This window comes from Aphis gossypii, chromosome X (genome assembly GCF_020184175.1).
Source record: "Aphis gossypii isolate Hap1 chromosome X, ASM2018417v2, whole genome shotgun sequence".
Taxonomy (NCBI): Eukaryota; Metazoa; Arthropoda; class Insecta; order Hemiptera; family Aphididae; genus Aphis; species Aphis gossypii.
In genome coordinates, this window is record NC_065533.1 from 11,667,957 (window position 1) to 11,683,872 (window position 15,916).

At 28.4% G+C, this 15,916-nt stretch overlaps 1 protein-coding gene across 1 annotated transcript; it reads right to left on the reverse strand.

The window, feature by feature from the left end:
* Positions 1 to 4,313: 4,313 nt before the first annotated feature.
* Positions 4,314 to 14,161, reverse strand: LOC114130238 (uncharacterized). The gene is made up of 3 exons (XM_027995169.2): positions 13,621 to 14,161; positions 8,371 to 9,409; positions 4,314 to 6,070 (listed from the first exon to the last, which is right to left on the reverse strand). The coding sequence occupies exon 2, from the start codon at positions 9,394 to 9,396 to the stop codon at positions 8,386 to 8,388; it is 1,011 nt and encodes a 336-aa protein (XP_027850970.2). The 5' UTR covers positions 9,397 to 9,409; positions 13,621 to 14,161; the 3' UTR covers positions 4,314 to 6,070; positions 8,371 to 8,385.
* Positions 14,162 to 15,916: the final 1,755 nt, after the last annotated feature.

The window sequence follows — 15,916 nt, forward strand, 5'->3', positions numbered from 1 at the left end:
AATGACTTTACTTATTAACTTGTACTCCATAGGTACTAGTGTTAATAAGACAAAACAATTAAAACGTTTTTCCTACAAGACATAAAAAAGAGTCAAACAAGTTCAAATTATTCTTCAAAATTAAAATTGGACTATTATAAGTATGTTTATTTTTCGCCAGCTCATTGGCGGTCTAAATGTGTATGAAAAATCTAATCGCTTGGAACCCGCATAAAATACAATAAATTAGAATTCATAATACAGATTTTAGTTTACCTATTCCCGTCATTCAAAAACGTAATTATTTATTATTTGGTCGATTTTAATTTATGTAAATATTTTAAACGTGTAATTAACGATTTCGTATTCAAAAAACGTATGTAAATTTTTTAGTTTCGGCCGGCGGACTGGTGGGACACTCTACTTGTACAGCGGACGGTCAGACGATTAAGAACTATATTACTCTGTATAGGCGTATAATGTGTATATTATAATATGACCATATTGTAATACTCGCGTAATTCCATAAATTTCTAGATTAGAATAAAAACTGCAGAAAGGTTCGAAACGTCTAGAAATCAGTAGACAGTAGACGACCGTATACTAATTCGCCTATAAAATATAATATATCGATGATCGTCGTGCATATTATATAGAATTACGATTGGGCGGCGGCGGGCGGGATGTCGGCTACAAAATATATTGTATTAAAATATATTATAATATTATGCATAATAAAGTTACCGGTGTGGTTTTTTTCCCTTTTTTTTAGTGATATACCGCCACAACAGACCAGCTAGTGTACAGCTGCAAAAAGAAGAAAAAAACCGTATACCGTATACACATTTATAATATAATACACGCAGGACGCGACACGCACACAATGTGTGTGTATTATCCGTCTTACGAGCAAACACATAACATCAAATAATATGTCTATGTGTGTGTGTTCAGCAGCTTTCGACGACAGTTCCAATTAGCGTTGATAACGGTCGCAGGAAAACACCATCATAATAATATTATTATCGAATAATACCGAAATAAAAACTAATTAGAACAAAAAAAAAAACTATCGAATTAAAAGTCGTATCCCAGGAAAAACCAAAATATGTTACACGCGTAATACCTATGTTCGTTCGTTTTATTTTTGAATTTCCGACTTACTATCGGACAGCTAATGTTTATCTGATCGAGATTACCAGAAGAAAAACCTGCAATAAAGTTTATCGAATCAATGTCGATATTGTGTCATCGTTATGTTATTATTATTATTATGATGTGTGATTTGACAGTCTGTACCTTTACTCTGCGCGACGTGCAAATATAATAAAACATATTATTATTATATACCTACCGTGTCGTTGTGGAGCGTATGGTGTGATCGACTGTGTGTAGTTGCGGTATTTATTCCATAGTCCGTATTTATTTTTTTTGTAAATAAATACGTATATACCGCGTACCTATATTTTTAATTTTTACATTGAATAAAGAAAAAAATAGTTTTATTTACATTAAAATTTTCGTTGGATTATATTTGATACAGTTTTATTATTATTATTATTTAATTGGTCTTTTTATTTTTGTTTTTTTTTTCGGTTATCTCTACCCAAGTATCCAACTAGTGACTATTACTGTAGAGTATTTTATTAGTACCACGATGTACAAACCTAATTGTCTATTAGTTAATTATTGACTATTGCCTATGTCTATATTTGATAGGTATATTAGATATACTTACGTAATTGAGAGTTATAATAGTGAAGTGAGTGAGTGAGTGTGTGTGTGTTTTTTTTTAAGTGCAATGAAAAATCTTAAGTTTTTAATATCATATGAATATATAATTTGGAGTTATATACTCTTAAAAATGCTAATAATAGAGTGAATTGACCAAATACCAAACTTAAAGATAAGAATATTATATATTTGTTTTGTCATGAGTTTATTAAGATATTTTAGTTTCGAAAAAATTATGAATATAACGAGCGATTCTTTCATAGAACAACACTCATTATTATAGGTATTATAGGTAATGTTTATGAAAATATATTTTTTAGTTAGGTATAATTTCTTAAGTTTTTTATTTATTTGAATCATAACATACATATTTTATTTTATATTCTGAAGCAGAATATTTTTGTAATATTTCGATGCATAAACATCGAAATTTGAATGAAAAGTTTTTGAGTTATCTATAAGCAATTAATGTTTAGGTGATCGGAATGGAGTGATACGAGAATACATCGCAAAGTATTGTAGGGATTAGCCTATTACTCCGCTCACCTAAGCGGAGGCCGAAGGTTATAACTCATAAAGTCATAAATAAGGTACTTGTCTAAATTTCGATTTTATGTATGAAATTAAAAATGTATATAGTCATCCAAAAAAAGTATAAACAGTTAAAAATTATAAAGATAAAAAATATCGTTTCTATTGAACTGGAAATAATGTAAAAACAATATTTTAAAAATCGTTAATAGATTTTGAAAAAGTGAGTGTTATTCAATAAGAGATTCACCCCGTATAAAATATTATAATTTAAAAATTATAACTCACTTGAAATTTAAAAAATCGTAAAAAACCAACGTTAATACATATAGTTAGATAATATTCTTTGCCATTAAGTTGGAATCGTTTTAATATTAGCTTTGTACACAAAATCGAAATTTCCGAACACAAATATACTTTGATTAGAAATATTACTTGAAATATATAATATAGTATTTTAAGTAGGTATTTATAGTTAATGGTTGTTACGTTTGTGGGACAGAGACACAGACATTACTTACCTATTATGTTGGTGTGATGATGTCGACCGATTGCGTCTCAAAGTAACCTTAAGATAGTAAAATATTTAAATATTATGTTATTAGTTTACTACATAGAAAATAGGTTTATTTATAATTACACTTTTATGAGTTTTACTGTATTAATCATTTTTTTTTTTAACTTAAAGTTAATATTTGTGTAATGATGTGAAAAAAAATTATAATATTATAATATTAATTGTATGTAATTTATTTTTATTTATACATTGATTATAGATACGCTATTTTGGGAACCAATAAGTGTGTTCTGGCGCAACCGATAATCAGGATACTTATACATGGGATGCAGACGATGCATAAGTGTTCTCTTAATGGTGGTATACACACCCACACATACCTACACGTAATAATAAATAAAGATGTAATCAAATTTGAAATTTTAACCATTATCATTGACCTATATGGTGAACTGTGCCGGAATAATTTTCAAGAAATCACGTTTCACGATGAGCTGTAAGGCGTCTTAATAGTTAAATCTAGTACGATTTTCAAATGCAATAATAGTGATTCAGTTGTGAGTTGCTTTTAATCTGCAATTTCAAACGGTGCAAAAATAGATATCCGGCGATCCAAACATGCTTTTTAATTTTTATCATATCACCTGACATGTTCATATTATAGGTAAGTGATTAAATTATTGATTTTTTTTTCATCTAGATTAATTAAAAAAAAGGTACTTATACAATCTGTTAATTTATAGTACAAATAAGTATAAGGGAGAGCAATATTACATACCAATATACAATAGACATGAAAAAAAAAAAACCATTCAATAATGGCTCTTTGGCACGAGTATGTTATTACTACGGTCTTGCTATTCTTTTCTTTTTTAATTCTAGAGTTCATTTTCTCTTGAGCAACCTTGAGATTTCTAGGGAGGGACGGGGATGAAAAGTATCTATTGAACATGGGAATTATTATTATGATTTTTGAATTTATAGTATTGTAGCTTGGCTGTTTGAGTGAGTGTAGGATTATGAAGGTCTGTGTGAAACATTTGAATTTAGATTAATTATAATTTAAAAATTTAGTTTTCTCCAAACTGCAGCATGCATAAGTTAACTTTTATAAAATAACAGAGGATTTAAACAATCTAACCTGTGGAATCACATTTTTTTATTTACTAATTTTGTAATAATTTTTAAGTATAGTCATTGGATTTTTTGATCATGAGACTTGAGTTTTAAAGGACCACATCTTGTATTCTAGTACCAATTCATAAAAATTTAGCCCAATCTGACTAGGTAGCAGATACTAATTACTTTTCTATACTAAGTGATAGTTAATACATATTTAAAAGTTTAGAAGTAGAAGTTCCAACCTATATGTCTACTTCAATAATTATTGGAGAAATGGGCGAAATCATTAAGTTTTAGAAATATTATTTTTTGGAATGATAAAGTTTACTATTTTGTTAAATATAATACATGAATTAAAATTATATAGATGCATTTTTTTATTTGAAAAAAATAATTCTGTTTTTATTTAAATGAATGAAGAAAATAAAAATAAAAATGATAGACAATTTTATTCACGAATTAACAAAATATTGAACCAATATTTATAATGAACATAAAAATAATTTACATCGAGATTGAGAAACAATATTGTTTATCTATCTTGATAATATTTTATCAGTCCTATTAAAGTAGGCAGGTACTGGATACAGTCATGTACAATGTATTAAATTACACAATAATATAAATATAACCGTGTATACAAAGTTACATTTTAAGATTTTTACTACTCAAGTTATAGATTAAAAATTTAAAAAATGTAATTCACATATATAAACAAAGTACATTTTAACATTGATTATAGACATAGTATTATTAAGTAAAATCAATTCAATCAATTATATTAAATAATACTACCAATTCTTTAGCCTTCATACATGTAGGTGTTACCACAGAGGATATCTAAAATATGAATTAAATAAATTTGTGACTTATATATTTGAATTACATTATTTACTACAGATAGTAAAGAATAAATACCAGTTAATTAATCATTATTGATAGTAAATTGTTGTTTGAATACATGTTTAAATTTAAATTATGAATAGGTATCTGAAAATAAACACATTTAAATAAAAACCAATTAAATGTTTAAAAATTATAAGCTTGATGATACGTTGATTTTTTGTAAATGAGTATAAATGTTTTTGCATAGAATCACCACTATATATATTACAGATTACTTATGAGCATAGTGAAAATTTAATTTCAAATAGATTTGTAAAATTTGCTTGAACTTTTTACATCTTAAAATTCGTGAAAGTCTACCACTTTACATCAAATATATTATAATATACAGGAATACAATATGTAAGGTACCTTTTTTAGGTCCCACAGTAGTATTAAATTGGTAAAACAATAATATAGAAAGAGGTAAAAATAATTGATTTTAAAATAAAACATTAACACTTGTGTGTTCAAGATCACAACAAAAATGTTTTATAAATAATATTTCAAACAAAAAGTACAAACACATCCAATATTAAATAAAATTAAAACTTTTTGTACAGAAAAAAAAACACGGAATATTATGATAATTTATTTAATAATTTAAAAAGAAAAACACTTCTAATATAAGATACTTTACTAATAATTCCTAAAAAAAAATTGAAAATGTCACTTACTTATACAATTTTAATTATTTACACGTCTTGTATATGATTATAAAATGATAGCTTATAAAATTAAAAGAAATTTATCAGCAGTTCACTTTAAGTTGTTTATTTTTAATATTAATGATAAACTTTTAAGCAATTATCAATACTTTTCAATAAAATAACCATGGTGTAATTAGTAAATTATGAACACTGACAACAGTATTCATTTTACAATTAGAAATGCCATAAATGAAGTTAGGTTTTTCATTAAATAAAAAAAATAAACAATGACAAAATTAAATATAAAAACCAAAAATATGCTTAAAATATAAGTACCAAAATTATTTTATCCAAATTTTTAGTAATATAAATACAATTTAATTTTTTTTTTTAATACTATAAATTATAAGTAATTTTTCAACATAAATTTTGTATAAATTCTACATAAAAAATTATGAATTTTCGTGATGACCATTTGGCAAAGTACAATTAACATATATATTTCCAAATATTTACTACAATCCTTATTTATAAAAATTGTATATAAAGTAAAGGAAAGAAACAAAAAAAGAATATGTTAACTACTGAGCACGGTTATAAAATATTATCAGTAGAAAGTCATTGCAAGTCTAAATGTTCTTCATTGTAAAACCTGTAAGAAAATCAAAAAGTAATTAATAAAATATTAAATAAATGTTTTACGAAACATAAAGTAATAAAAATTGAACTTAATTATTATTGTACAATTTATTAAAATAATGGCATACAAAAGTAAACAATATAGACTAATTAATATATTTCAGTCATTTTTTGTTATACATACAGAAATAAGTAAAAATCTTTTATTATTGATTTTTTTAACAATTTTAGTTCAAACCAATGAAAAACTGGTTAAAATGTTTTATTACTACATGGACTTTTTTTTTTTTAACAAATTATTTTGTGGATTAAATAATCAAGTAATTCATTCATATTTAAAAATATATATAACATATTGTGATGCTGAATTAAATACACGTTTAAAATATTATAAAATTTGTTGGATTTAAAACATTAGATGTACAATTTTTAGGTTAGTACAAGTACTCTGTATAATGATTGATTATATATTTAACAGATAAGCAATGGTGAAGAAATATTTGGTTTTCAAAATTATATTTTAACGGATTATTGAGAAATATAGTGATTTGTAAGTATATATTATTTTTACAAAAATAACAATTTTATTTTATACAGCTTGATAAATTATATAAAGTTTCGAAGTTAATAAATGCCGTAATTATAAAAAAGACAAATCCAATGATATCCATTGAAAAAGTATTGGACAAATTATTATTTAATTATTAAATAACTAATTATTATCGCTTTTATAAGAATACAATTTAAACTACTAACAACCGTTTATAAACAAAAATTTCCATTATAAATCTTAAAATCCCTGTTAGAGCACCTCCTTAGGTTGGACCTTTCCTTTTTTAAATTAGCCTATCTTTTTCCCACAGGTCTAATCTATTTCTTTACCAAATTTCATCGCAATCGGATGAACAGTTTAAGAATGTATAAAGGATACATAGGTGAGCATTAATTTCCATATATATAAATTTATTTATTATTTTGTATGTGTTGTAACCTTAAGGAGTAGTAAAAATGCTTAAGAGGATGTCAGTGCACTATTTGTTTTCTCTCTCTGGCTCACACGCAACATAGACAAAACGCATTTATGCAGAATCATTTTTTTTCTATATTTTTAAGTTATCTTAGAGTAAAATCACCCATTACAAAAAAGATAGATAATAATATTTTTGAGGGAATGACATATCGATTTTATATTTTATTGTTATTTGATTTTCAAAATAAACAAAATAATGTTGTAAATTTAAACAATGTTTCAATTGTTTTGAGACCATATTTTGACAAATCGATATACCATTCCCTCAAAAATATTATTCTCTATCTTTTTTGTAATGGGTGTTTCTACCCGGAGAAAACAAATAGTGCATTGACATCCTCTTATAGTTCAATTTTGATATCTTTTCTGGTAAGAAAGTAAATCTAGTTGATATTCTGTATGGTTAAAAAATAAAAATGTCCCTATAATTTTCATAAAAATAGGGAAGAATTTGGGCAAAATAACTACTTATTGTAATGATGTGGTTACATAATTCAAAAACATTATTGGTGGAAAATAAGAACTTCCACATTTAACAAAAATTTTACTACATATAATGACATTTTCATAAATAGATTGATAAAATATTACTTATTAGTTATTTATAGTTTTATACGGTGAATTTCGTATTCATACTGTTTTAAATTAAGGTAGTAGGTATTGTCTCAAAAAGAAATAACATTAATAAATTATTATATAAATATCTAAATATTATTAAATATTAATAATACAAAAAATGTATTTTTTTTTTTTTAATTTAATTAACCTAATGTTGTTTCAATATCAAAATAAATTACTAATAAAGTAATAACTAATTCAAATGTAACACATCCACTACAGTAATCTAAACAATATCTACTTTGCGGCAATGATAATTCCCCTTATTTTTCTATCATTTCTTAATGTTACACAAGTATAAAAACGTTAAAAGCAAAATTATGAACATTTTTACTCAACTAATTTTTATATTAGGTACAACAACAATTGTTGAAATTAAAGAAGTTTTACCTACTTATAATATCTGTGTAAACTTGTATCTACCACTGATAGTAAAAAAATCAGCTGACAGTACCTATTTAGTAAACATTAATTACTAGAGCATTGCTTATCTGATTAATATAAATCAATGATATATATTATATATAAATATAGTTTTTTTGAGATGGTAGTATATATTATCTTTTACTTTTTTCATATAGATACAGTAACAAATAATAATTAATAATATAAACACCTATCAGTAATAAATATGTTGGAAATCATTATTTTTAAATAGTACTTACGAATAATGGCAAAAATTAGGACACAACTGTTGATAACTGGTCCACTTTTGGTGCATTGTCATCAGCTGATACACTAATGTTATCAACTACATTGTCAGCAGCTTTTTCTAGTTCCTTTTCAACTTGTTCAATGATTGGTTCATCATTGTTGGTGGTAATGGCAGTTGTAGTAGTTACAGCTTTTAAATCTGTTTCAACATGATTAGTGTCATCATGAAGAACTTTGATAGGTTCTATGGCCTCTTTTTCTGTGATTGATTGATCACCATTTGTAGACTTGACTTGCTCATCAGTATCACCATTTGGTGTTATGATATCTTTAGCTGCTACACAAAGTCCAATGTCGTTATTAACAATTTCTTCTACCGATTCAATTGTTTTGTTTTCATTGTTTTTACCATTGCTATTTTCCAAAGCTACAGGTTCTTGTTTAGGCTCATCTTGAGATACATCATTTTCTGGCTTTTCAATTACTTCAGGATCTTTCATTTTAATAGGTTCTTCTGTAATTTCAGGTTTTTCTTCTTTAGTGTCAACAGACATATTATCTTTTTCTTTCTCATCACCAGTCACTGGAAGTTTTTCAACAACTTGTTGATCTTTAGAATCTTCAAGCGGTTCATCAGTCTTTTCCTCAATTGTAGGTAAATCTTTTTTCTCTACATCAGATGGTGGAGACACTTTGGTTTCATCATTATCAGCATCTATTGGTGAAATACCAGAGATATCATTTTCAACATCCATTGGTGAAATACCAGAAACATCATTTTCGACATTGTTAACATCGTTAGTTTCTTTTTTTCCTGGATTATCAACCTTATCTTCAGATGTCTTTTCTTCAGTTTTAGTTTTTTTAGCTTCAGGTAATTCAATTATTTCTTCAGTTGTCTTACGTTTTGATCGTTTAGGTTTTTCAGAACTCTTTAAGGTCTTTTTCACAACACTTTCTGCTTTTGGTGTAGTTATAACGCCTCTTGCAGCCAACCTTGAGCTTCTTCTTCTACCATTATTACCTTCTTGATCCATTTTGAATATTTACCTGTAAAAAATATATGAATAATTAAAGAGAAGTATAATTACAAATAATTAAACAAATAATTATTGATATTATTTTTTATCGTTGGTCAAACAAAATTAAATATTGTGCTTAGAAGTTAAAATTATAGTAAATAGAAAGTTTATTTTGCATTTTTTATCATTTATCAACATGTAAAGCATATTTCTATACTTTACAAGTTTTCTTTGAATATAGATGGTTTCTAAATACATAATATTATGTACTATTTTGATTAAATTAATTAAATAATGTATTTAGGTATAGTCAATAGAATTTATGAACACTATTTAGCCATAAATCGAATTTATAAAAAAAAAAGAAATATTGTCGTTATTGCTTTTTCAGATTGAAAATTTCATTAGGTAGGTACATCAAAATTAATCATATAATATAATTTTATGTTAACATATTCAAAATAATGGAATTAAAAACTTTTTATTTGAAAATCAGTTTTTATTTTAAAGATTATATTTCAACAAAATAAGGGCATAAATGCCTCTGAAAATTTAGAGCATATAAACCTAGGCTCCAACTATAAGATATATAAATATTAAATTAGTTCAAATAATTATATAAATGTATCAAAAAAAAAAATTTATCAAATTATTAGTATCAAATTTTTATTGCATAAATTCATTTTTAATAAATAAAATATAATATATTATTTGATCTTTGCTTACTAAAATATAATAAATGTAAAAGAATAATGAGTACACTTAAAGTGAAGAAAAAAATATTGATCACTTAGGTATGTCATAAAACTTGTACCTACTTTTATTTTAAATTTAATAATTATATTATGATGTAACCGCTACAAAATTAGCAAATATTTATTTTGTTATAGTAATCTTAAACGATACCAGTGGCGTAGCCAAGGGGGGGGGCTAAAGGGGCTATAGCCTCCCCCATTGACTGTATTTTTTATATTGTTTTGAAATATTTAAATTTCCTTAAAAATTTTACTAATATATTTCTTGTTATTAATTGTATACTTGTATAATAGAATATTTGAGTTAAAAAAGTATTACTAAAAGTGTTTATTAGTTTTTTTGTTGTTTTTGATTTTCAATAACTCAAGTTAAAAGTGTTTAGCCCTCTCCATAAAAAAATCCTGGCTATGCCTCTGAACGATACAGTATGAAAATGTAATGCAAGAAATAAAATTTAATATTAATTAAGTACCTATATCAAATGGCATAATATTGTTTTGTTGTGATAACCTATATTTAACTAATAGTATAAAGAATACAATGAAGACTATAATTAAAACATTTAGCCAGTTTTTGAAAGAATCTTTTCTTGTACAAATATGATTGTGCATTGATCATCAACTTTAGGAACTTGAAAATTAATATTTAATGTAAAAAATTTGAAATAATTTAACACATATTTTTTTTTATATCTCATGCTAATATATATTATTAGCTACAATTCTATTGTAACTATCAAAAGAAAAACATATGATAAATAAAAAACAATTCAAGCAGCAATCCAGTCATATAAAAAAATAATTACGCTCAAACCTCATTTCAAACGCAATCTTGTTAATAATTGATGTTATAATCTTTTAAAATCGATACTGAATAGTTAATTTATCTACATAATAGTAAGATTAATAATATCACCATTATGATGTTTACATCATGACAAAAAAAATATAGATTTTGAAAGTAATGTAGCTTATATTCTTTTGGCCATCCATAAATTAAATACAATTTTTAATTAAAGATAAAATTTTTAAGACATACAATAGAGTCTCACTAATCCGGACTAAATAGGACCGGACTCTATCTGGTTTATCGAAAATCCAGATTAAACGGGATGACGTTTTTTTAACTTACTAATAAATATTTTTCAAAAAACACCATATGTATTTATACAAATTCAAAATGTATTGATTTACAATTTTATATTACACATTATTATTGTTATTAATTGAAACAATAATATATTTATAATGGGTATTTAGGTATTTTTGAATATATATTATACATTATACGTCATGACTCATGAGTACCTACTAAAGTACGAAATATAAATTGTCCGGATTAGAGAGATTCTACAGTATTTTCAAAGTAGATAAACGAGATTGCCATTTTCATAAAAACCTTTCAATCAATTTCAAGTTTTATAAGGTACCTAATACATTTTATTCCAATAAATGGCGGACTTAAATTGCATTTAAAATGCATTTTTCATAAGGATAAAAACAAGACACATCAAAACTAAATATAATATTAAAACATCTGGCTTGACTTTTCTGTTTAGTACTTATCGATCTCACTTACTTAATCATTAGACTAGGAATTAACCAGATAATATCATTGCATATGTATTTGTATAAACATTGAGTATTGTAAGAGTGAAATAATAATTTGTTAACTTTGAAAAATATATATTTGGTACCTAAGAAGTTTATAATTAATATTTGTACAAATATTAAATATCTACTGAATAATATTAAATCCTCGATTAAATCTTAAGTAACCCAATAACAGTAAGTCCATTATTTTTTCTAAAATCTATTAAAATAAGTAGCTAAAACATTGTCTATAGGTAAATAAGGTACTGGTTTGTTATATTCCCGCCATTCATATTAACAATAAATACATCTACCTACCTACCTACCTATATTTATTAATCTAATAATTCGACAATGTATATTGATATAATATTTAAAAACATTTAAATTAAAAAATACAATGTTAAAAGACGTACCTATAAAAATTAGTTTTGAACATGAACAAACGATGGACAAAGATGTACTGTGATGTTTCATCGATATTATCATTGATTATACATTTATACATAGTATATTGTATACTACGGTATATTATGTATAATCAATGATATTATATATTATTATATATCGAGCCATATTATGTGTTAAATATCTTTGAAAGGTACTTTATAATAATAATGGGATGTTTTTTCAGTCAAGTTATTAGATTTTTTGTACGATGTATTTATTGGTACATGGATAGTTGGGCGATAACAAATCCGAGTGGCGAGGCTATAAAGTTTTCACTGGCTACAGCAGGGCTATAAAAAACCAGTACCGTAAATAATAATACTTTAAAAAGTTTAAACTTTAAAATACAAAATAAACGATTTAAATTAATAAAAAAATATTCAACTTAAAAGATAATTATATTGTATATTATTTCTGGCAAACTGAAGACATTTTCAGAAATAAATAACTTAACTAAAATCGTTACAGTAAAACTATAAAATAAAAAAAAAATTGAAATAGGTAATAATCGATACAAATACAAAACAATGTTCTTAAAACAAAAAAATCATGTATATCTAGGTAGGTACTGAACAGTATACTGTGTAGAAGTTAGTCATGTTTACAGATACATCGTCTGTCATATCATGTGTTTTTATTATATTCTGATTGACCAATGCAATCATGGTAACTGGTAAGAATCACTACTAACCATGATTTACCAGAAAAATGTCCAAGTTGAGCAGATCTTAACTTTTGGAAACAACACAACCGACGATGTAACTGTAAAACCAACTTAAATTTCATAATAAAACAGTTTTCATTCAGTACAACAGATACGAGAGTAAAAAATATCTCAATCTATCTACTATATATCTACTTATGTAAAAACAAAGGTAAACGGTGAAATAATAACCTAACTTACAATCTACCAATAAAAGGGGCAAAGCATAAAATCATGGACCCGTGATAATCGTATACGTATAAAACAGTCGCAACATTTGAGAATTTTAACGGTAACTGGTGCCCGTATCGATATGACTCATATGAGTGTACATTTATAATACACGATCACAACAGTTAAGGGTCAAACAATTTTTCGAAAACCACTCACCTATGAACCTCGCTATAAACAGACGCGAGTCGTACGAGTACAACGCGCGCGCACCGCCACACCACCCCTCGCTCGACAACAATAATAATAATAACAACAACAACGTAACGTATAAACAACACGTTCGGGGTTGTCACACGCCGGGCAGCGTTAAGAAACGGGACATCGGTAATGTGTCGGACGACGCGTCCGCTAAAATCGATTTTCGACTGGACGACGCCGTTCGTACGACAACGACTACCGCGGCGTCACCCCCCGCACCGTCCGTTTGTGATCGCGGCAAGACCGTACCCAAACAATAATAATTACAACGTAGGTATGGGAAATAATATTCAAAAACATACTTACGCAAAAAGTCAGCGGACGATATTATTTGAATATAATACGTGACGACGGTGAAGTCTGGATGCTTGCGCGCGTACAAATGCGACTTGCCGTTGGCGGGACTCTTCAGCGTCCGCGGTTGACCGTTTCGGCGGTAATCGTGTCCGCTATAGCTGTGACAACGCTGCTACTGCTACGGTTACTTCCTACTACTACTACTATTGCCGCGCAGTGGATGGGTAGAGGGGGGGAAGGACGACGACGATTTGGTCGCGTACAACACGTGCGATACGGTTGATATTGCGAGCCGGGCGAATAGCAAAATGTCGACGGCGGACGCGGTTTGAGACGACCGGAGAGCGCGAAAAAACGAAACGCCAACGCGATGGAGACGAAAAGAACACCGGACTGGTGGTCGACTAGCGATTAATACTAAACGGACCGCGACTAGAAACGCTAACGAAACGAGGACCGTACTGGTGGTGTGAAGAGCCGCTCGGGATTGATAGTGAAACACTGAACGGAACGCACAAGGCACACGGCTCGCGCAGTAACGCACACACACACTCGCACGCATACACGCGCGCACGCACACACACAAGCGTCCGCACGCACCGAGACGTGTGCGCGCGCACTCTCCCGACCGCGTCCGCGCACGCGCACTCCGTACGCGCCATACTCTGGCGGGCACACGCGCGCGCAACCGTTAACGCGATCTAGCACGTACGCACACGCACCGGTCGGTTTTTGGCGCGCGGTGGGCGAGCGGGGCGCGGCGGTGTACACGCGCCGAACGGTTCTCCGACGACGGCGGCGGCGACGGTTTTATTTTCTATGGTCTTCGACAACGCGCCGCCGTTTGCGCGTTCGTTTGCGCGTCCGTTTGCGCGTCCGTGATCAGGCCGGCCGGCCGGCTCGACCAGTGCGTCCAACATTGCCGCGGAAATTTTTCCTCCGCCTTATCTTCTGTTCTCCTCCGGCCGACGGCCGCGTCGACTTTGGACTCGTACAATAAACTATCGTAAACAATAAAGATTACGCGTTCATACTACAACCCGCACAACACATGTAATTTTATAAGTCATGAATTACACAATTGTTGTTGTTGTTGTATCGCGCAGATAACCGTGTTTAATAGTTTCTAATCTATATCGGATACGTATTAATATGTTGCTCGTGTTTAACGTTTTTATAGTCGTGCATCGTATTTTATTTCATATTTTGGATTTGGACCTTGCACCGTAATTTGTTGTAGCCGACAGCAGCAGCTGTTGTTGCAGTACCGCGTTGTCGTGTCGTTTAATGATGATTATTATCATTTATAACGCGCACGCGATTGTCATTCGTATATTACGGCGTTTATAATAATTTGTCGATACAGGACCTTACTCTGTTCCGTTCTTCGTAAACGCCACACCGAGTCTCGCCGGTGATAGATATGGGTACCTACTTGTATTATAATAATATATATTTATAAGATTATAACGTAACTTATGAGCCAAGTAGGTACCTATTGTATACTTTTGTCAACTACTGTAGGTCCTGTTCCCACGATGAATATGATTATAATTTACGGCTTGTCCGAATCTGTTTTAACGCGAGTTACGACTATTCGAAACGATAGACGTAAAATTAAATGTCCAGAGCGTATTCTGTTTATTACGTTCATCTGCGGACCGTCTTGAGTTTCGAAAATTTCCATCTGTACTTCTATGTACGGTGATAGTAAACGGAGCACTGCTATTATTTATTTATTATTTTTATTATATTAAAAGAGCACCTCCCAACTACAATTATTTTATTTTTATAATTATATTAATTGAAACGGGTAGACTGAGGGAAAAACGTTCTTTTGTAAAATATTTTTTTTTACATACAATATAGCCTTTTATTTTATTTTTAGAATTTAAGTATTTCATAAATATTATGCTTTATATGTACGACCTATGTCCAGTCGCCTTGTCAATTATTGCGTATTATACAGACAACTCTTAAGTATCTACAAATTTAATTCCATGGGCATTGAGGATAATAATTATTAAATATTAAATAATATCGTGTTAGGAATATTTTAGCTTTTCAGACATACCTCCATAGCTCCATAGCTGCCCGCGATAGTGCATCTATATTTAAGTATACAATGGGTATATAATTAAGTACAATAAGCGTTATATTATTGCAAATTAAAAATTTCATGATTTATTGTTTTTGTAATTCGATATCGGTATTTCGGTTCGGTATGGCTTAATGCTAATAGAAAATGTAATAAAATATATTCATTTTTTTTACTTGTTATACTATTAAACAGTATAAGCTATTT

Excerpts from the sequence above, each read along its gene's own strand:
- LOC114130238 (XM_027995169.2), bottom strand. The coding sequence starts at position 9,396 with ATGGATCAAGAAGGTAATAATGGTAGAAGAAGAAGCTCAAGGTTGGCT.